The 25,271-nt window shown below is 37.6% G+C and overlaps 1 protein-coding gene across 1 annotated transcript in view; it reads right to left on the bottom strand.

Moving 5' to 3' along the window:
- CACNA1I (calcium voltage-gated channel subunit alpha1 I) overlaps window positions 1-25,271 on the bottom strand; it is a 682,041-nt gene that overhangs the window by 586,520 nt on the left and 70,250 nt on the right. Inside the window, exon 3 of the mRNA XM_053689431.1 lies at window positions 1,821-1,918. Within this exon, the coding sequence (XP_053545406.1) occupies window positions 1,821-1,918 (98 nt within the window). The remainder of the gene's footprint in view (window positions 1-1,820; window positions 1,919-25,271) is intronic.

Below are 25,271 nucleotides of genomic sequence, written 5' to 3'. Positions count from 1 at the left end.
CATCAATGCACACTATACAAAAGTAATTAACATACAGATCTTCTACCTGAGATGCAATCACTAAACCCCATGAAATCGCCATTCTGTTTGTCATTATCTTCGATTATTTGTTTTTTTGAATTACGAAATAGGGAAATTTCAGGTAGTTTTGGTGTAGTTAGTGTTTCTGAACTTCAGGGGTTTTAACATTAGAAGCCTTTTAGGATTGTGTGGATGGACACATTGACAATACTGGTTGGAATTTAGAAATTGTTATCTAACGAAAACAAGCGCAGGATTGTGATCAACGGAAGCAAATGCAATAGTAACATACTGAAACAAACTGTGCATGATTGCATTTCAGTTATCAGTAGTAGGAGTTTTACAATATATTTTCATTAGCAAAAATGCTTCTAGTAAAAGTCATCACATGTTAAGTGGCATATGCACATATGCAACATGTGACTAGAGGATTTAAACACCATCCTTCTCAGAGATCTGTGGGTGCTGTGTACTGCGTCTGTGAACACTTAATCTGTGGCATACAAGCCCCTACTGACTCTCTGAAAAGGTTTGACGTTTGAATACTGGTGCACAGGACCCTCCCAGGATATGTGCGTATGCTGCTGAAAAACAGTAACTTTTACTAGAAGCATTTTTGCTAATGGAAGTACATTGCAATTATGCTTTTATTTAAAATGTAAATGCACCTATGCACATTTTAATTTTGACATTTCTATCCCTTTAAATTTTGCATTATAAATTGGAATAGTGGAAGAAAATTAGACCCACCTCAAATTTTCAGCTAAAAAAGACTAATATTATTTTTTTTTAACCCATTTAAACTGACACAAATTCATTCTATTACATTTTGCTCCATCAAAACATCTAAAAGGTACATAGTAAAAAGTCTCTCCTCGGAGGACAAGGGACTTTAAATGGCATCTATTTCTTAACTATAATAATCGTTTTTGTCCCCCTGAATTACGATTCTTTTCACAGGATTCCACAATTGTCCTGTACAGTTGGTCATGGTTTCCTTATAGTTTTATTCAGGGTGTAATCAAGTCACAGATATCTCATTAGGACTTTATTGTGTTCTCATCAATCACAAGTGGGCGTCTTCATTAACGCCGTTATGAGCTGCATTATCTCTGGAAATGATTCCGCTGTAGAAATTCCATAGCATTCAACAGTTGAACAAAACCTGCACAATTATTAACCCCTGTGCTGCCAGACAGGGCTGCAACACAATGCACAGCAACGCATTGCACCCATCTCTGGCAACCGAGGGGTTAAGCATTGTCAGTGTCACACAGATGAAAGGTACAGTTCTATTAAAGCAATGAACACAACCAGCCAACGAGAAACAGTAAGGTACATAAAAGAATCAAGCACTTACGTGACACAATTGGACGAGGACGCATGGAATGGGCGGGGCTTAGTAACAAAGGCAAGCCGCTGATTGGTCGGAGAAAGACAGGCGATGAGATGGAGAACTAAAGGCAGGAGAAATCCTGAGAGAAGAAGTATGGACAGACAGACAGTACAATAAAACAGACAGAGGGGTGGGACATGTAGCGGTTACCCTTAGCTCCAGGTCAATGGTCTTAACAATCCCGTCTACTAACAAATCAGTTGACCAGCTCACAAATTATGTACATTGGCCCTTAGTAGGGCTGGGGGCAATATCATTACTATGGGGCTAAACCTCTGTAGGCAACAAGACATAGAGCTAAAGGGCTTCCCAGACACAGATAACATATCCCCTGTACGCCACCCTCCTCTGACACACACCATTAGCAATACAAGAAGAGGAAGGAGCTTCTGAGAACACTTACTAGGTACTCGGTTAATGGCCTTCAGTGGGCGTAGGACCCGCACCGTTCGGATAGCGGACAGGTTAATGTTCTGCAGATCCAGAGAGTATTCCACCATCCTGGAACGGAAAATGGAAAATTAATAAAAACATAGAAACACCTTCTACAATCCAACATGAGACCATGATCTCTTGTTTTTTAGCTGATCTTCAGGCTCAGCTTTATTTAATCCTTCAATATCCATGAAGGGTTCATATCCCCTTGCTTCAGTCCCAGCACCCCCTCCCCTAAAAACCCACCACTTTACGGTAATCAGAGATAAAGCAGAGAAGAGAATCAGAGGGAGGAATAAAGGCAACAAGCGACCAATGAGTAGGGAGCAAAAATATTTAAAGGTAGAAAAAACAAGGTTTCCAAGAGAACAAAGTAAATTTTATATCATAAAAATAAAATGATGATAAACTTGACATATTTTAAAATCAGGGGCAAGATTGCATATGCGGCATTGCACACAAATGCTGGCGATGCCGGTTTTTACGCGGTTTTGGTATTACATATACAGCGCTTCATATAAATGCGGCATGTTTATTTCACCCGTCGCCCACAATTTTTACTCCCATAAGCTAACATAGAATTCAAGGTACGTGTTTAAATATGGCGTCCCTTGCATTCCTATTGGAGATGAGCACAGAGCAGGACCGGCGACTGCGGAGCCATGGAGCGTTGAGGATCCTCTTTGTACGATCGCCGCCGTACATTGAACAGTGAATTCAAGGTACAAGTTTAAATATGGCGTCCCTTGCATTCCTATTGGCTGATTTGATTCTTCAAATTCAAATCAGCCAAAAGGATGAAATTCTATTGGCTGTTCAAATCAGCCAATAGGATTTATTATTTTCTGTAATGTTAGACTTTTTTATTTTTGGTAATTTTATTAATAATAATTTATTTTAATTTAATCTTAGGTTTATTTTTCTAAGTACTGTTAGGTTTTTTTTTATTTTAATTATAATTTATTATTTTATTATTTTATGTAATTTGGGGTTAATTTAGTGGGTGTTAGGTTAGGGAGCTTAGTAATTAAATTAGTTATTTGCATTGTGGGGGTTGGCGGATTAGGAGTTTATAGGTTAATTAGGGTACTTGCGTTGTGGGGGTATGGCTGGTTAGGGGTTAATAGTTTTAAAAGAATTATTGCGTTGTGTGGGTTTAGAGGTTTAGGGGTTAATAGTTTTATTAGGATTATTGCGCTGTGTGAGTTTGGCAGATTAGGGGTTAACAGATTTATAAGGTTTGTTGCAATGTGGGTTAATGGCGGATTAGGGGTTAATAGTTTTAATAGGTACTTTGCAATGTGGGTTAATGGTGGATTAGGGGTTAAAACATTTATTAGGTAGTTTGAGATGTTGGGGTTGGCGAATTTAGGGGTTAATACTTTTACTAGGTAGATCCCGATGTGGGTGAATGGCTGATTAGGGGTTAATAGTTGTCGGTTTAGGGGTTAATACATTTATTATTAGTTGCAATGTGGGGGGATTGCGGATATAGGGGTTTACGTGTTGGGTTTATTTTTGGGAGGCGGGTTAGACTTTTACGGGAGATATGATATGGTTTTTTATTTTCTTAGGCGCTGGCAGTTTCTAAAGTACCGTAAGTCACTTGCGACTCCAGAAATGTGTAATTACGCACATTTCTGGACATCGCTAATTTATCCGACTTACGGAACTTTATGAACTGCTGGCGCCTAAGAAAATAAAAAAAAAAATCAGTTACGCTGAAGCTTGCGCCGCATATCTCACCCCAGGTCTGGAATCTAAGTGATATTTTACAGGGACTTTAATTGGTCACTTCTTTGAACTGTTATCCAGTCGACTCTCTAGCCTATTGGAGAACAGTCAAAACCATTAGCTCACAATAAAATCGGAGTTTTGAAGTGGCTGACCGGAGCGCGGGGTATTAGACTAGCACAGCTAGATTAAATAATAAGTTACAGCGCATCTTTATTAGAAGTGATCAATTAAAGTCCCTGTAAAATGTCACTTAGATTCCAGACCTGATTTTAAAGAATGCAAAGTCACTTTAAATTGAAAAGTATCTATCTCTATCTGATCCATAAAAGTTTAATGTTGATTATAGTAAAACAAATTTGCAGTATACTTTCATTATTTATTTTGTCTGCTTTTCCTGTTATTAAACTGAGAAAATTGTGTTTTTCCCCCTGACCCAGAGAGTCTGGACTAAGTCCTGTAGGATCCAGGACTATGACACTGCAACATGCTGCACTGTGACTGCTTGATAAATGCAGCAGTTAATTTATATCTGCGAGCTACCACTCTAAGCTTCCTATACGCACAGCTGGGGCTCTGTGAAGAAGAGGATGGGATTAGCTCTCCAGTGAGCTAAAGGTATTTTAACTATTTTAAGGAAAATTATGCATATAGGATCCAAAAACCAATTAAAGTCTCAATGGTTCATTACTGACTGTAACTAAAGAGGAACGGGACTTGGGAATTATTATTTCAGATGATTTACAATACAGTAGACAATGCAGGAGTGCAGCCAGTAAGGCCAGTGGAATGCTTGGTTGCATTGGGGGAGGTATTAGTAGCAGAAATAGCAGGGTTCTTATGTCATTTCACAGATCATTAGTTAGACCTCATCTGGAATACTGTGTACAGTTCTGGATCTTCATAAGATATAAATAAACTAAACACTACCCAAAGGAGGCAACTAAATGGTAAACAGTCTAAAAAAATAAAACTTACAAGAAAGACTCTATGATCTAACTATTTATAGTTTAGAGGAGAGAATGGAAGAGGTGACATGATAGAAACCTTCAAATATATGAAGGAACTTAATAAAGTATAAGATGAAAAGCATTTTCCACAAAAAAAGAAATACCAAAAACAAGGGGGTCACAATCTTAAAGGACAAATAACAAAATAGAATTGCATAATCAGTAAATGCATAATAAAAATACAATACAATAGCACTTAGTTTGAGTTTCAAATGGGAATATTTTTTTCTGACAAATTAGTCAGTTACATTTTCCTTCCTAATGCATCATGTGACAGCCATCAGCCAATAACAAAATGCATATACATATATCCTGTGAATCTTGCACATGCTCAGTAGGAGATGGTGCCTTTGGAAAGTGTAAATATAAAAAGATTGTGCACATTTAGATAATCCTGTGAATTATCAAGTTGTTTAAAAGTTGTGTTCTCAATCTGAATCATGAAAGTTTAATTTTGACTTGATTGTCCCTTTAAAGGGACAATACAGACCAAATTAAACTTTCATGATTCAGATAGGGCATGGAATTCTAAACAACTTTCCATTTTACTTTTATCATCAAATTTGCTTTGATCTCTTGGTATTATTTGTTGAAAGATAAACCTAGTTAGGCTCATATGCTAATTTCTAAGCCCTTGAAGGCCGCCTCTTATCTCAATGCATTTTGACAGTTTTTTACAACTAGACAGTGCTAGTTCACGTGTGCCATACAGATAGCACTGTGCTCACTCCCATGGAGTTTTTTATGAGTGAGCACTGAATGGCTAAAATGCAAGTCTGTCAAAAGTACTGAAATAAGGGGGCAGTCTGCAGAAGCTTAGATAGAGGGTAATCACAGAGGTAAAAATATATATATTAATATAACAGTGTTGGTTATGCAAAACTGGGGAATGTGTAATAAAGGGATTATCTATATTTTTAAACAGTACATGTAATATGTGTAGACTTGATGGTCCTTTTGGAAAACAGTACATGTAATATATGTAGACTTGATGGTCCTTTTGGATCTTACCTATCATCAAATTCTATGGGGCTGATTTATCAAAGTCTGGCAGACATGATATGCTGTAGCGTATTATGTCCGCCAGACATCGCTGAGTGCCGACAGCATACGCTGTCGCCATTTAACATTGCACAAGCAGTTCTAGTGAACTGCTTGTGCAATGCCGCCCCCTGCAGTTTCACAGCCAATCGGCCGCTAGCGGGGGTGTCAATCAGACCGATCGTATAGGATCGGGCGGATTGATGTCTGCAGCCTCAGAGTAGGCGGACCAGTTAAGGCGCAGCGGTCTTAAGACCGCTGCCTCATAACTGCGGTTTCCGGCGAGCCTGAAGGCTTGCACGGAAACAGGCGCATCAGGGGAAATTCGGCCCTTGATAAATCGGCCCCCATATGTCTATGTTTCTAAGTCTAATATATATAACATTTTTTTGTATTTTTTTTTTTTTTTTAAATGAGTCTAAAACATTTATTGTGCATGCAGGTCTGTTGCTTAATTGCTCATAGAGAACATGCATATATTAATAAAAAATGATTTAATGCCCTTTTAAACTCCAAGAGGCACAATGCAGTGAACTTACAGCTGACAAACAAAGAAGGGCTTTTATTGTAATGCATGTTACATATTCCTTAAACTATAACATTATGAATAATACATGACATGTATCAGATTGTATCTGTTACTTCAGGCTATAATTAAAATTCTTTATGTAAAATCTTTTTTTTTTTTCTGCACATTTTAAATTTCAATCATCAACTTCTCCCTCTCCCCAAATCCCCAGCAGAATGAGACCTCTGTATGCTATCTGCTTAATGAAGGATTTGTCACCTCTGCGCTCCAGAACCATTAATCCTGCGTCATGTACAGCGACTACCAGGAAATCTATTTTACATTCTTATCAATTTATTATAAAAATAATTTTTTTTTTAAAGGAAATATTAATGTGTTCTTGCAGTTTATTAAAAAGTGATGTCATACTCTTTATGTCTTCCAATTATTTTGTTTTTGAATGAAGTCTTGTAGTCTTCTAGCACTTTTTCAGTAATTGTTTGAGTAGATTGCTCTTTTTACACCTAAAATGTTGAGTCAAGTGAGATTGCTATAAAAAAGGGTAAAAAAAATTAGACTTGTGCAGTGGTAAAAAAATTTGTTTCGGACGAATCTTTCAGAACGAATATAATACTAAATATTTAGTTTACTGAATAATTATCTGCTGCACTATTCATTTAGTCTGAAATGAAACCAATACTGAATATTTGTGATTTACGCTAAAACTAATGTAAATGTGCTGTTGTTACAGGTGATAAAAGTTCCCCTATAGGGGCCTATTAAAGAACGTGCGAGCGGACATGATCCGACAGCATACGCTCTCTGCATTTATCATTGCACCAGCAGTTCTTGTGAACTGCTGGTGCAATACCGCTCCCCTGCAGATTTGCGGCCGCTAGCAGGGGGTGTCAATCAACCCAATCGTATTTGATCGGGTTGATTTCCGGCAATGTCTGTGCGCCGCCTCAGAGCTTGATAAATAGGCCCCATAGCCTTTTATTTACCTATAGCGCTCTAGAGAGCCGTGCTAATCCTGTCACTTCTTCACTGGGTGTATTGGTTCGGATATTCGTTTTGTTTTCACCACAAATTTGCATTTATAATAAAACTAATGCACAAGCCTATAACAATTGCTACTATATGTGATGAGTTAACACCTTTGGAACTCTTTTACCTTGGTTTATTGCCATATTACTATGTTGGGTTTTATTATCAAACTTTAAATGCGCACAGATTAATTCCATCTTTTAATAGAAACATATTTGCAATATAAATGTATTGGCAAAAATGCTTCTAGTAAAAGTTATCACTGTTTTAGTGTTAGCATTTGTGTCTGCACGTGCATGTGAAGCATAACTAGGTATTCTCAGTGCACCAGCATTTTAAATATTGCAGCTGCTCAGTGCATCAGTGGGGCTTGTATCATGTCAGCAATTAACAAATGGAGTCATTACCAGATGGTACAAGTACCTTAGGCTCTCTGAACAAGTGCTGTGTTTAAAATGCTGGTGCACAGTGCATACTTAAATACACTTTTGAAACAGCTATAGCTTTTATTAGAAGCATTTTAGCTAATGCATGTAGATTACAAAATTGCTTCTGTTCAATACCGGAATGCACCCTTGTGGTTTCCAATTTTGGCTGGAAAATCCCTTTAATGTGTAAATTTCTCTGATGTAGTTTTAAAAAAATACAGTTGATGTGCATAATCAGCAAATTAATAATAAGAGAATGTAATTGCACTCTGAATTTAAACTGAACGGTAGATTTTCCTATCAATTCCTTTCATCTGCATCATGTGACAGACATCAACCAATCATAAACTCATATACATAATACACTGTGAACTCTTGCACATGCTCAGTAGGAAATGGTGCTTCAGAAAGTGTGCATATAAAAGACTGTGCACAATTTGAAAATGCAAGTCAAGAAAAAAAAGTTATTTAAAACTTCACCGTTTGTTTGTGTTTTTACTTCACCTTCTGTGTTCTGGGCATCAGCTCTGTTCTGCTACATCTGCATGACCCCTAAACTTGTTACTGGATTGCAAACATTCCTGTATCCCTTTTTGTTAATGACCCTGGTCTATAACTGACCTTAGTATTTGATTACGGACTGTGCCTTAGGGTACCATCTATTAAAACTATATCTGTATTCTGCTGTTTATCATTCTGCTGCACTTCTGTCTATCCACAGTTATTAGATCCATTTCTGAACTGTATGCTCAAGGGATGCTGCAGACTATTAAATGCACGGATAATTGTTCCTTTAGATTTGCTTTGTATTATAAATAGTTTTTTTTTTTACTAAACCCACAACCTATTGTTCTCAGGAAAACGCCAATTTAAACCTGCAGGGAGAACAGATCTCTTTCTGTACACAAAACCCTCCTCACCTTTTCTTTCTCACCCACTCTCTCTTTATATATATAAATGCAAATTTGTAACAAAAATACTGATATTAGATTTGTTTTAACTAAACAAATATCCGAAAGAATGCAGTAACTAATTTAAAGTTTTGCTTCTATTAAGCCGCAATAGGGTTTTCGTGAGGTCGTAAAACGAAAAAACTGCTGTCGGAAGCCATTATGCTTATCGACAGATTATGATAGCGTGTTTTCCATCATTACCGGTATTTAGGCTCCAACTGCCAAAAAAAGAATTACGTAGCCCATAGAATAATAATAATAATAATAATAATAATAGAAGCCAAAACGTGCAAATTTACAACAGGTTTACATTGAAAACGCAGTTAAAACACTTTCGGAAGCTAGGAATAAGGTCTCAAACATTACGGCTGCTCAAATAGTTGTAAAAAAGGAAAAATAAGCTTTTCAAGGCCACTTTTCCATTGAGATATTAAAGTTTTCAACAATACACGTGTTACACATTATAAATGTATTATTATATGTAATATTTATTGCTGGCCCAGCTGGAGTTTTGTTCCTATTTATATATCAATATGTATTTACCTATAATAAAAATATAATCAAGCACATACCTTCATAATTACAGATAGGCCTATGCCTAGGGTAGCAATAAATATTAAATAAATACATTAAAAAAAAAATATATATATATTTTTTTAATTGGATGCCATATGCAGCCCAGATCATGATGTCATCAGTGGGCGGAGCTTGGCAGTCATTTTAAAGTGGCCAGAAACAATATTCATTTTAAAATAACTTTTTTACCAATCCTGCTGCATGATATAGAAAAGGTGTAGGAGGTTATTTGTAGCTTAATATAAGGTAAGACTTTAAGATCACCAAGGTGTAGACTATTCCTTTAATTTAATTTTATATTGAATATCTTTATGTTTGTTTCTCTATTGAGGTGATCACAGAAAGGGAGCACAGACGTAGGTTGGGAGCAATAACGGAACATTAACTTACATCTATATGAAAAGAGCAACTGCACAAAATGCACAAAATATTTCAATGAACACCTGGTACTAAAATGGAGCCGTAAACTACTTTTAGCTGTCGGCTGTTTCTGTGCTTACGGCTCCATTTTTAACGACTCAATGGAAATCACTCTTAATTTGTTAATATATATTTGTTACCCTTTAAATTAGCTTTTTAAAGGTTAATACTTATCTATAGTGAGCTGGGGAACCACGTGAATCCCGATCCTTCTTCCCAGAGTCCAGGGCCGCGCTAAGGAGAAGATTAGTGTAGCGGATCCCAGAGCCTGTGCAAAAGGAGAGGGTACTTAAGCGCAGACTCTAGGATTTGCTGCGCTAAGCCTCCTATTAGCACTGAAGTGTGTCAGATTAGCTTGGCTCCCCAGCGTGCTATAGGTAAGCATTAGTGCTGTGCTACCTACAGCAAAGTAACATTTTAACGTAAACTAATGTAAATGTCATTGAATATTCAGCATACCCTTTGTTTACATAGCTTTTGTATAGAGAATAATGTAATAATTCACATTTTTAGTAAAAGTGGAAGGTTTATCAAGCATAAGCAGCTAAAATTAAAAGATACAATCAGATAGATTTGCGGTCCTAAATGGAACAAGACAGGAATGTCCTCTGTCCCCTTTACTTTTTGCTATTTGTATAGAACCCTTGGCACAACACATCAGAAACTCCTCAGACATCACAGAAATTAGGATAGGACAGTTAGATTATAAGCTCACACTTTTTGCAGATGACGTTCTACTTTCCCTAACCAAACCCCTAATATCACTCCCAAACGTATTCTATATCCGGGTACAATGTAAACCTAGAAAATATGAAGCCATGCCTCTAGCTTTACCAGACCACACTAAAAAATTGATTGAATTCAATTTTAGGTTCAATTGGGTAAAACACCATCTAAAATATTTAGGGATCAATCTTACAAAGCACGCATCAGCACTTTACCAAGCAAATTACCCCCTATATACAAAACAATTAAACAGGATCTTACTAAATGCAGAAAACTAAGATTTTCTTGGTTTGGACGTCTATCTGCTATTAAAATGACAGTACTACCAAGGATTTTATATTTATTTCATACCCTACTGATAGGCATTACAAATTGTGACCTAGACAATCTCCAATCTTGCATAAATAGCGAGACATAGGAAATTAGAAGGTATGGGATCACCAAATCTTAGACATTACTTTCAAGCAGCTAAGCTAGCCCAAACTACCCTTCTTAATAAAAATGGAAGATGAGATTAGATGGACCACACTAGAGTCAGATTTAAATGACTTACAACCCCGTGAGTTAGCAATCTGGGATCCAAAACGAGCTTGAGGTCAAACACTCCATAAATTTCCAATCACAGACTATATGCTCAAAACTTGGTCTACACTCACCTCATCCCTAAAACTACTCGCTAGCAGATCACTCAAGACTCCTCTGATATTACACCATCAGATCAGATTCCAACTATAAAAACATGTGAAAATAGGGGCCTATACAGGATTGCAGATGTAGTCGACAAAGGTAAAATATTGACATACACACAGCTACAGGATAAACTAACTCCTATCAAACTACATTGGTTTATATATCTACAGCTATCCTCCACCATACGTAACTACCTACTTTCTTCGAAAGGCTACCACCCTAGAAACCATCTGTAGCTCTTCTTCCAGACCTAGAAAAACTATTACACAATTATACAAAATGATTTAATCCTCTATACAAGTCACTAAAACGTCTCTACATCTTAAATGGGAAGCTGACGTAAACACAGAAATTGATATTCCCAACTGGAACAACATATTATACAACACCTCCAGAAGCATTTTAAGTGGGGACATGCTGCAAAATTGCCTTAAAACAAGCTATAGATGGTATCTCACCCCGATTATTACTTCTCATACCACTAGACAGAGGTCCAAACTCTGTTACAGAGGTTGTGATTTTGAGGGCACATATAATACTAAGGTCATTTGGAAAAAAATCTGAATTTTTTTTATTTTTTTATTAAATTTTTCTTATATTGAGGATTTTCAAAATATACAGCATGTATCAACTGTCGTTCATATATATTAACATTTTAGTCATCTAAAAACATGGGAAAACATTAACAAAGTAACTTAAAGTCAGTGACTAGGCTAGTGCTTGACATGAACATTTGAATCCTCCTTTTTATAATATGTCAATGTATATAAACTTAAATGATATATATAGTTATATACCCCCCCGATAATGAATGGGCTACTCTTGAACCCATGGGATATATCTGACATTTCTGGAGGTGAAATCTCGCAGTTCCATTCAACTGACCATGAGCCAAGCACTACTACATGAACGCCTACGACAGTTCAACAAATACATCAATCAATTTATCAAGATTTTATGCACAGCTACACGTAAATGTATAGCCTGATACTGGAGAGATGGTGCTTCCTCCTGGGACTAAATTCTACATAAGATCAGGCGCTTTTACAACATGTCAGCACAAGCAGCAATTATAGAGGACAATCAGGAAGCTTTTCATAAGATCTGGTTTTATTGGATCACTTATGATTCTATATAGTTTAGAACAAATAGTCACTTAATTCATCACTGCAATGACACTCTATGGGGCCCATTTATCATGCTCCGAAACGGAGCTTGTAGGCCCGTGTTTCTGGCGAGTCTTCAGACCTAAAGATCGCTGCTCCATAACCTGTCCGCCTGCTCTGATGAGGCGGACTGGAATCGGCGGAAATCAACCCAGATCGAGTACGATCAGGTTGATTGACACCTCCCTGCTGGTGGCCGATGGGCCGAGAGTCAGCAGGAGGTGGCGTTGCACCAGCAGCTCTTGTGAGCTGCTGGTGCAATGTTAAATGCGGAGAGCGTATTGCTCTCCGCATTCAGAGAGGTCTTGCGGATCTGATCCGCACTGTCGGATCAGGTCCACAAGACCTTTGATAAATAGGCCCCTATGTATCTAGGCGTCAATCAGCTACCTTGTAAATTTTACAAGTTACAGAAAACTTCACAAGGTGTGTCTTGGTCAGAAGGCATCTTTTCTTCCACACTTCTTCTTTCTTATTTATTTCCTTTTCTCCCCGTTTCTTTCATTTTATTTCTCTATTCCTCTCTAAGTCAAGATTGTCACACTTTATTTGATTGTGAAGGGATGATACTCTGCCTCTGCCCCTCTCAGATTACCAAGGCATGATGTCAGATAAGATTCATTGTAATTGTCAGTTTTAGAATTCTTGAACAATATAAATCTGTTATTGGGTTATGCAAATATTTATGTTTCGGAAACTCTTTAGTATGGAAAATGCTTGTTACTAGATGACGTGTTCAAATGTCTAACACTATGCCGGAATGTTTCGAAGAATTTCTTGTCTCTTTTTATGTACAAATTATATTTCAATAAAAATGTATTTCATCTAAAATTAAAAAAATAGACAGGCTATTTGTAAGTCGTTTATCACCCCAAGTCATCCTTAAAGGGAATTTTATGGTACAATGTCCCTTTAAGAGAATCCGTGGCAAAATAATGTCAGGCACAGCTGATGAAATTAAACAATTTACAACTAGTAAGTATGGTAACGTTTTGTTATCCACACTTGACTTTACAAGATGCTGTCAAGGACTTTACAGCCATATTAGCTCTTAGACTTTTTAAATATTTCCTTCCAAGGTTAAGAACATTAAACAGATTAAATGGATTTCTTTACAAATAAAGCTTTGTAACATTCCCTCTGTTACATTTTACTGACAATGATGGATTTTTGTCACTATATTTAGTTAGCCTTTCCTCTGAGTAAAAAAGCATTAAGTTGTGTTTCACAGTGGGCGTCTGTTTCATACGTTCCGACCTCCTGCTGAAATAATGGACAATTTCTAGTGTTGGGGTGGAAGCCTTACACCAACCTTGGTTCCATGATACGGCATGAAAAGATCTGTATTGATCACATGCATATATTTTAAACACAACGTTGGAGACTATGCGCTAGATTCATTAATGTTTGTTAGGCCTTGGCATTTACCTAGTCTCACTTTGCCTATCTTCTACAGCCTATCGGCAGTGAGCGTTCCTACAATTCACACGTATAACTGCATAACGTGCCCAACACATGTTTTCTCGCACAAAGCAAAAAAATAGTAAAAATGCGACATTGTGAAATTACATGAAATGTGTGTTAGATATACGCAAGTGTGTTTTATTATGGTAAACTAGTCTCAATGGTGTAGATTTATCAAGCAGCGAATGCTGCAATCTACCCCTGTAGTTTCAGGTTTTTCTGAAGCTGAAGTTAAGAAGCAGCGGTCTTAAGACCGCTGCTCGTTAACTTGTCCGCCACCTCTGAGGCGGCGACAAGCAATCATCCCGATTGGATACGATCCGGATGATTGACACCCCCTGCTAGCGTCCGACTGGCCGCAAATGTACAGGGGCAGCATTGCAAAAGCATTTCCTGAGAAATGCTTGTGCAATGATAAATGCCGACAGCCCGCACAATGATAAATCGTCCCCTATGCATATAATTAAGTTTGTATTGATTGTCTTGCAGACCTGAACAAGGGGCTGAAAATGAGTGTAATAGTGTTCCAGGGGCGTTCTTAACGTGCAGTCCGGATTTTTTACCTAAACCTTAACTGTTTGCGCAGAATTTTAAAAGACAAGGTTGCTTTTGTGAAATACCTTGTCTCGCAGTCGTGTCTCACTATTTTAAACTTGGTAAAGATATCTTGTGTTTTTGTTTTATTATTTTTTTTACGTTGAAGTTTTAGTTTTTAAATATATATAATAGAGTGGACTGTTTTATATAGGGAGTTTTTTTTTTTTTTTTCGTTTTAGTTATTTTAGCTTTAATTAATTTGTTTTGTAAGGTTTTGAAAACATTTTTATGATAACAGCATCCTTCTTCGCAAAAGAAACATGGCTCCATTAAAGTACCAGTAAATACATTAGATTTCCACAATAAAAAGACAAAGCAATAGCACTTAGGGGTCTATTTAAGAAGGTGCGAGCAGACATGATCCGATATTGTGGATCATGTCCGCTGCACATCTATAAATGCCGACAGAATATGCTCTCTGCATTTATCATTGCACCAGTAGTTCTAGTAAACTGCTGGTGCAATACCGCCCCCTGCAGATTTGTGGCCAATCGGCCGCTAGCAGAGGTTGTCAATCAACCAGATTGTATTGGATCAGGTTGATTTCTGGTGATGTCTGTCTGCTGCCTCAGAGCAGGCGGACAGGTTATGGAACAGCGATCTGAAGGCTCGCCAGAAACACGGGGCATCAAGCTCTATATGACCTTCAAATAAGTAATAGTTTTTTTATTGACAAATTTCAAAGTTATGTCTATTTCTATTCCTACTGCATCATGTGACAACCATCAGCCAATCACAAATGCATGAACTTATATTCTGTGAATTCTTGCACATGCTCAGTAGGAGCTGATGACTCAAAAAGTTTAAATATAAAAAGACTGTGCACATTTGGTTAATAAAAGTAAATTGGAAAGTTGTTTAAAATTGCTGCTCAATCTGAACCATGAGAGTTTACTTTTGACTTGAGTGTATAAAAGAGCAGGACTTGCTGCGACAAAGAGGGTGTGTACAAATGTTTTTGAATTCCACAATTTTTGATTGCGATATTGTTGTTTTCACTGAAATACAAGTAGAAGAGGTTTTACTGAATCTAGCGCTATGTCATGCATACAAAGTGCTACCGGAAGTCACAGACATTCCTAAACTTATCAAATTTAAACCAAAAAATGTTCTCACTTTCTACTGTGAAATCTCCACCAGTACATTTCATGGAGAAATTCTGACAGCAGCAGAATACAATCTATTAGAAATCTCATGGTTTTCTATGTGAGTTTTGGTTTTATCAAATGCAATAAACGTTACCGCTTTTACTTCTTTAGAATAGCTGTTCATACATCTTTTTTCATCTGCGCATACCCAGGCCACAAATTCAGTTTACATTAATAAACACGTAGATTAATAAACGCATACCCAGTTTACATTAATAAACACGTATACAACTCATAGGTACGCATATATACATACACATATTTAGACATATATAAATATACATATATACTTTTTTTTTTAAACATATATATGAGTGTAATACTTTATTTTAATATGATTTATATGTGTTTTGTGAAACGTTTATTTTAACCACTAGGGGGCGATTTAAGAAGCTCTGTATCGGCCCCAATGCCTCTGTTTCCGCGTGAACCTTCAGGCTCGCCAGAAACACAAGTTAAGAAGTAGCGTTAAAAAGACCGCTGCTCCCTAATTCGTACGCCACCTCTGAGGCGGCGTACAGCAATCAGCCCGATTACATACAATCGGGTTAATTGACACACCCTGCTAGCGGCCTATTGGCCTCGAATCTGCATGGGGCGGCATTGCATATGCAGTTCACCAGAACTGCCTGTGCAATGATATATGCCAACAGCGTATGCTGTCTGAATTTATCGATGTGCGGCGGACATGATAGCTACATCGGATCATGTCCGTCCACACAATGTTAAATCTACCCCCTAGATTTTACTACAGGTCTCAGCTTGCACTAATTCTTCTAGTGCTAGTTTGGCATGAGCGCACTTTAAATTGTAACTTGTAAACTTAGAGCTATTTAGCATGGTTGCAATATCCATTAACAGTATAGGGCACACTAGAGCGATGTCAGCCGTGCTAAAACTTCTCTGGTAAATCTATTTCACCATGCACCTGTAGTATCAATTTGCACACTTTTTAATTTTAGTGTAGGCTAGCGATACTGCCTATCGCGACACACACTATCATCAGCGCTCCACTTGTAATCAGGGACACTATTGGGTAAAGGGAAAATTCTCAGTCAAAATTAAAATGCACATAAGTACATTTTAATTTTGGCTATAAACTTTCTTTGCAATAAGCATTTATGAATGCAAATGCTTCTAGTAAAATATAGTGACCGTTTTTACTGTACTAGTGCACATGAGGTATATGTAGATATGCTCCATGCACCAGCCTTTTAAACTGTGTGTCTGCTCAGAGAGCCAAAGGTGACTTCTATTGTGTTAGTGATTACTCAAAATGATACAAGAAACACCTGGCTCGCTGAGCAGACACTGTTTAAAATGTTGCAGCATTGAGCATATATAGATATGCTTCAAACAGTAAAAGCTATAACTTTTGCTAGAAGTATTTTTGCTAAAACACGTGCATTTCAAAAATGGTTCTAGTCCAAACTGAAATGCACTAATGTTAATTTCAGTTTTGGCTGTAATGTGCCTTTAAGATAAAAAGAAAAAAAACTTTAATCAAACACATTAGGCCATTAATTGAATCAATTAACCAATTAGATTACTTGCTTTACTTTCCCTTAGGCAGTGAGTCTATTTCTTCCATGAAAAACCTGCAAAAGTTTCTGCATTTAACAAAAACAAATATATAAAAAAACAAAATCAAAAATAAATCGTCTTTATCGTATACATATTTCAGACGGCTTAACTAATGAATCACCAGTGTTTCTTATGTATTGGAATAATAGAAAACAATAATCACTGTAACCTATAAAACCCTAATTCCTTAAAGTGATAATACATTTTAGACTTTAAGAATGTTGTAATGAAAAATATTTAAAGTGTATATATATTTTATAATACAATATTTATAATCCTACTTGGTATCTTCTGTTTTTCCACCCCTTCCCCTCGTCATTTTCCCTTTTGGCTGGGCTGTGACATAGAGAGCAGTCAAACGCACTCTCTAAATAGGCAAAATCAGGGCTTTCAAAGGACTGGACTTCAAGAGTGTCATATGACACACACACTGATTGGATGTTTAATGGAATTGTCATTAAAAAAAAGAGTTCATCCCAGTGGGCCGGCATAACATTGCAATAGAAGCATTACTATAGGAGGCACAGATTTAACCAAAATTAGCCAAAATTTACCATCACTTTAGTTGTCAAGTGCAATTTCTTACATCGAAGTAGACCAGTGAAGCCCGTGCGTAGGGCAGCGGATTTTAACGGGTAATTCTATGGCAGATGTTTAATTTTATTACAAATCAGTGATCTCTGCTTCTCTAGTGAGGGAATATGATCCCTTAATCTGACCTTGGCCTCTGGTTGGCAGAAATTTATAAGACAAATATGAATAACACTTTGATAGTTTTGATGTAAACTTTTGGGGCAGATGTACCTATGCCTGGGCAGCACAAAACTAAATATACCGTGCCCAGGGACTGGTGGAATTTCCCAGCCCTGCTGTGTAAATGATTTAAAACATGAAATGTAAATATTAAGATCTGTAGTTCAAGCACTTTATTTCAGAAAACTATATTGTTAATCCTAGCAAATATAAAATCTGTTGTTTTTTATCATCTGTAGTACTATATTTATTAGAGGTTCCTATGCCGTCTAGAGAAGCTGTGTGTCAATCCGTGGCTTGTTGTGTGGGGCATTCGCTGGCGTAAGAGAAGAATTTAGTCTGTAATTACAGGCAGCGATGTTCCGCTTGTCTGGCCTCATTCCTCACCCAGTGCGTATTCCCCCTCTGTCTGCAGTTGGACATACCTAGGAAATCAGGCAGAAACAGGTAACGGCTGATAACTGACCCAAGACGACAGCTCATTATATCTGGATGAGAGCAGTTCGTTCAGACAGAAGTCCCCTTGACAGCCTCCTTACGACGACCTACAGACACTCCGGAATAAAAAGAGAGGGTTTTTTTTTTCTTTTTCTCTTTCTTCCATTTATATTTGGTGATTTTATTTTTTTTGCAGGAAATAATATTCTGTGAGAGATTCATGTTCTCCTAAATATACGCTTGAGAATTAATACCCTTATTTATCATTTAAAAGGGCAGCTAAAATTGGGCAAGTTCAACTGTAAAATTCTCCCACTTAGTTTGTGTTCGTCTAGGCGCACGGGAGCGCCAACAAAGGATTAAATTACATTGTCAAAGTCATATTTTCTATACAGGGAGTGCAGAATTATTAGGCAAATAAGTATTTTGACCACATCATCCTCTTTATGCATGTTGTCTTACTCCAAGCTGTATAGGCTTGAAAGCCTACTACCAATTAAGCATATTAGGTGATGTGCATCTCTGTAATGAGAAGGGGTGTGGTCTAATGACATCAACACCCTATATCAGGTGTGCATAATTATTAGGCAACTTCCTTTCCTTTGGCAAAATGGGTCAAAAGAAGGACTTGACAGGCTCAGAAAAGTCAAAAATAGTGAGATATCTTGCAGAGGGATGCAGCACTCTTAAAATTGCAAAGCTTCTGAAGCGTGATCATCGAACAATCAAGCGTTTCATTCAAAATAGTCAACAGGGTCGCAAGTAGCGTGTGGAAAAACCAAGGCGCAAAATAACTGCCCATGAACTGAGAAAAGTCAAGCATGCAGCTGCCAAGATGCCACTTGCCACCAGTTTGGCCATATTTCAGAGCTGCAACATCATTGGAGTGCCCAAAAGCACAAGGTGTGCAATACTCAGAGACATGGCCAAGGTAAGAAAGGCTGAAAGACGACCACCACTGAACAAGAAACACAAGCTGAAACGTCAAGACTGGGCCAAGAAATATCTCAAGACTGATTTTTCTAAGGTTTTATGGACTGATGAAATGAGAGTGAGTCTTGATGGGCCAGATGGATGGGCCCGTGGCTGGATTGGTAAAGGGCAGAGAGCTCCAGTCCGACTCAGACGCCAGCAAGGTGGAGGTGGAGTACTGGTTTGGGCTGGTATCATCAAAGATGAGCTTGTGGGGCCTTTTCGGGTTGAGGATGGAGTCAAGCTCAACTCCCAATCCTACTGCCAGTTTCTGGAAGACACCTTCTTCAAGCAGTGGTACAGGAAGAAGTCTGCATCCTTCAAGAAAAACATGATTTTCATGCAGGACAATGCTCCATCACACGCGTCCAAGTACTCCACAGCGTGGCTGGCAAGAAAGGGTATAAAAGAAGAAAATCTAATGACATGGCCTCCTTGTTCACCTGATCTGAACCCCATTGAGAACCTGTGGTCCATCATCAAATGTGAGATTTACAAGGAGGGAAAACAGTACACCTCTCTGAACAGTGTCTGGGAGGCTGTGGTTGCTGCTGAACGCAATGTTGATGGTGAACAGATCAAAACACTGACAGAATCCATGGATGGCAGGCTTTTGAGTGTCCTTGCAAAGAAAGGTGGCTATATTGGTCACTGATTTGTTTTTGTTTTGTTTTTGAATTTCAGAAATGTATATTTGTGAATGTCGAGATGTTATATTGGTTTCACTGGTAAAAATAAATAATTGAAATGGGTATATATTTGTTTTTTGTTAAGTTGCCTAATAATTATGCACAGTAATAGTCACCTGCACACACAGATATCCCCCTAAAATAGCTATAACTAAAAACAAACTAAAAACTACTTCCAAAACTATTCAGCTTTGATATTAATGAGTTTTTTGGGTTCATTGAGAACATGGTTGTTGTTCAATAATAAAATTAATCCTCAAAAATACAACTTGCCTAATAATTCTGCACTCCCTGTAGTACGCCAACGCCTTATCAAATTGACTAGTTACTTTTTTTTGTGCCTAAAGAGAACTTAAAGTTCTTCTACAAATGTGTGCACTGAAGTTCTCCATAAGTTAGCGCTGCAGAATATGTTGGCACGCTAAAAAATACCTGATAATAATAAGTACTGTGGAGAACAGCTTTAGAAATAATTTCTTTTGCGCTTGTGTTGTGTTCACATCATGGAATTCTTCTTGATGTTAGGAGGAATTTCTGTTGCAAGGCGTCTGGAATGAACAGAGGAGAATATACTTATACAAAATTTTGGTGTCTTTTTTTTGGTAATAATATAACACTTCCCTAATACGCTTTGTTTTATTATGAATATTACAGTAAAAACAATAAGGAAACCAGTCTTACATGTAAGCTCGTCACAATGCTGTCGCACTCTTTAAACAATAATATTATTCTCTGGAAGCGTGAACTGGACATTTCTCGCACTTTCAATACTTACAGAAGCCATAAAAATATGTTCTGTAAAAGTGTGCAAAAGCAAGGTAAAAATAAACGCAAAATAAATAACACACTTTGTTTTTGTGGGTATTTCTGTAAGCAAGATTTACACCTAACTAGCGACTTAGCTTATTTCAAATGATAAATTAGGTGCATATACTAATTATACTGGAGAAATGTATCATTACTTTGCATGAGCTTGCCTTTGGAAAAAGAGCAAAAAAAAATTATACGTTTTTTTGGATAAATATGTGCGCACAGATTGCTTCTCCAAAGGCGCGGTGAGGCGAACGCATAGTAGAATAAAAAGGTGAAGTGTGATAGCACTTGATAAATCTTGCTCTAGAGCAGAAGACTAACATATAAAAAATGCATAACACTCAGATTCTCCTTGAAAAGTGTATGACATGGGTACAGATTTTATTTTTATAGATTTTTATCTTTCTTTTTAGATTTTCTTTTATTTAAATGAGGGTCACTAGGAATCAGCTATTTACTAATATAATTGGCGATCACCTTCCCCACTAGAAACCAAGTAATTATTAGTGTGGGAGTAAAATAATGACTTCCGCTCTATTAAAGAAAGGGTCAAAAAATATTTGCCCATCCCTAAAAGGTAATCCCACAGGTAAAAAGTGTATTAATATAACCGTGTTGGTTGTGCAAAACTGGGGAATGGGTAATAAAGGGATTAATTATCTTTTTAAACAACAAACATTTTGGAGTAGACTGTCCCTTTAAGTGGGGCTGTGTGAATGAAGATTTATGAAGATTTTTTTGTAGCAAACTTTATGAAATAGTAAAATAAAGGTTTTTTTTAGTAACTAGTGTATGATTTGTTTATTTCCTACGTGAAATGTGTTGATTCTTCAGTCTCCCTTATTTTCTTCAAAAAAAGTTGGCAACGCTAATCCATACATTTCTCCAGAGCTTATGCCTCTATGTCGTGTCATCATTATATTCCTTTCTTCATTCCACCCTCATCCATTTTCAACCCCTTCCACCCCCTCTGCAAGGAGGTTATGAAATGAGGTCATCTACAGATTTACAGTCTGGACCTCTACATTTGCAGTAAAACTCCCAAGATCTAGAACTATTAAGTAGCAGTCTAATTCAAGAAGACTAAACCCAAGAGCTTGCAATCTACTGTAATGATTTCTGAACCAATGAGCAACATTTCCTCTCTGGCCAATCACACATGTCCATAACATAAAGCATTTGTCCTGTGCTGAATAATCACAAACTATCATCTCTTGACTCCATCTGTTTATTACTCTTACTCACAGCCTTCTGCTCACTGCAAAATCTTCCGTAGCTTCCAATTACCGCCGGCCTGAGTGAAGAAGACAGAGCTAATGGGAATATATTATCTCTCGACATCTCTCTCCAACTGCACAAGGTGCTGTAGAATTCAGCACAACTCAAGCACAAGGTCCTTCCCATTCTTCTAAATGATATTTTCTCCAGAGACTCATACATCAAAAATAATCCATCTTTTCTGTGTTACATGTGATAGAGGTTTTCTTTCCAGTTAGAACCTAAATATATGATTTTGATAAATAGGTGCTCAGATAATAAACAGCTAAATCACTGCTTATTACTGAGGGGAAAATAATCCTCAACAATGTTCCTGTCTCAGGAGTAGTTAATAGGAATCAAACTTTAAACACATCATCCTCCAGTCTAGGGGGAATTGCATTTCTTTTTGCTTTCAAAAGAGCGCACAACGCGTTTTACAGCTCTGTATAACAAATTAATGAGCTATGGTTCCTGAATTCTATAAAACTTTATACTATATATATACATTAGAAACCCCACTCAATATCCTTTCTCTTCCCATAAAGATTTTTTTTTTAACAATTTAAAATAGTACCCAGTTTACATTGTCAAGTGTCAAGCTTGCATTGGTGCCATGTGACAACTACATTGATTGGTTAACAGGAGATACAAATATGAAAATGATTTCTTTGAAATGAGATTTGGGATATTATAGGAACAGATCATCTATAAAAGTCTTAGCATGAGTATCGACTCATTTGTGAAGCCTTAAATTTGAGTGTTAGCTCATCTGTCAACAAGATACATAGAGTCTTTTTAAATTCCTCATGCTTGATGTTAGTGTAGGTGCCTCTGACTGTCCCATAACGTATATGGTTAACCCCTCATTCGTGTTTGCAAGGCCTGTGATATACGTCATCTTCAATAAGAAAACATTTATCTTTACCGTGCTGTGAGCATTTATTTTTCTCCAAAGTTGTTCTTGTTGTAGTAGCTTTGGAATTTGCACAGCAATAAACTCATTTGATGAATGAGATATCAAATATTAATACGTCACACAACTGTAGATATTGATGGTAGGAGCGCACACTAACAAAACCATACAAAATAAAAGTGAAGCAGCACTCAATTAATTTTGAACATGATCTCGACTTTGCGCTGAGGGCCATCAGCAACCTCACAATTATCTATGTATCTAGTCCAATGTCAAGGGGTAGCAGGGCTGGACTGAGATCAAAAATAGTCTGGGTATTTTAAGGAAGAATCCTCTCCCTCCCTCTTTTCTTAGTTACCAATACACCAAAACTGACAAGTATAATGTATTAGTCTGATTTATAAAAAAAAACATTTCAATTTTGTAAAGTATCTTATGTGTTTCTGTGTTCTGGAAATTCGTTGACATTCACAGTAAAAAGTAAAATGTAAGGGGAAAAAAGAGGAAGCTCAAATTTAAATAAGGTATAACTGTTTATTGCTGATTAGCCTGTGCCTTCACAGTTACTCAAAATAACAGGCACCTGAGCACTTGAAGCTGCACTATCAGAGAGTAATATCGCACATCCACAAGCACCCCCATGAACACACATGCACAGACATGTACACACATGTACACACATGCACAGACATGAACACACATGCACAGACATGCACACACATGTACACACACATGCACAGACATTTACACACATGCACAGACATGTATACATATGTACACACACATGCACAGACATTTACACACATGCACAGACATGTATACATATGTACACACACATGCACAGACATTTACACACATGCACAGACATGTATACATATGTACACACACATGCACAGACATGTACAAACATGCACACATATGTACACACATGCACAGACATGTACACACATGTACACACATGCACAGACATGTACATACATGCACAGGCATGTACACACATGAACATACGTACACACGTTCACAGACATGTACATACATGCACAGGCATGTACACACATGCACAGGCATGCACACACATGTGCATACATGCACAGGCATGTACACACATTCACAGACATACACACATTCATAGACATGTACATACATGCACAGGCATGTACAAACATGCACAGGCATGCACACAAATGCACAGAAATGCACACGTGTACATACATTCACAGACATGTACACCCATGCACAGACATGTACACACGTACACACATTCACAGACATACACACATGCACAGACATGTACACACGTACACACACATTCACAGACATGCACACACATGCACAAACATTCACACGCGTACACACATTCACAGAAATACACACATGCACAGACATGCACACATGTACACACATTCACAGACATGTACACACATGCACAGTAATGCACACATGTACACACATTCACAGACATACACACATGCACAGACATGCACACACATACACACATTCACAGACATACACACATGCACAGACATGCACACACGTACACACATTCACAGACATGAACACATATGCACAGACATGCACATATGTACACACATTCACAGACATACACACATGCACAGACATGCACACACGTACACACATTCACAGACATGTGCACACATGCACAGACATGCACACACGTTCACACATTCACAGACATGCACACACGTTCACACATTCACAGACATGAACACATATGCACAGACATGCACACACGTACACACATTCACAGAAATGTACACACATGCACAGACATGCACACACGTACACACATTCACAGACATGCACACACATGCACAGACATTCACACACGTACACACATTCACAGACATACACACATGCACAGACATGCACACATGTACACACATTCACAGACATGTACACACATGCAAAGAAATGCACACATGTACACATTCACAGACATACACACATGCACAGACATGCACACACGTACACACATTCACAGACATGAACACATATGCACAGACATGCACACACGTACACACATTCACAGACATACACACATGCACAGACATGCACACACGTACACACATTCACAGACATGTACACACATGCACAGACATGCACACACGTTCACACATTCACAGACATAAACACATGCACAGACATGTACACACGTACACACATTCACAGACATGAACACACATGCACAGACATGCACACACGTACACACATTCACAGACATGTACACACATGCACAGACATGCACACACGTTCACACATTCACAGACATACACACATGCACAGACATGTACACATGTACACACATTCACAGACATGAACACACATGCACAGACATGCACACACATACACACATTCACAGACCTGAACACACATGCAGACATGTACACACGTACACACATTCACTGACATGAACACACATGCACAGACATGTACATACGTACACACATTCACAGACATGAACACACATG

Source organism: Bombina bombina, chromosome 7 (assembly GCF_027579735.1).
Source record: "Bombina bombina isolate aBomBom1 chromosome 7, aBomBom1.pri, whole genome shotgun sequence".
Lineage (NCBI taxonomy): Eukaryota > Metazoa > Chordata > Amphibia > Anura > Bombinatoridae > Bombina > Bombina bombina.
Note: the sequence above shows the minus strand (reverse complement) of the source record. Positions and strands in the feature narration are given on the sequence as shown.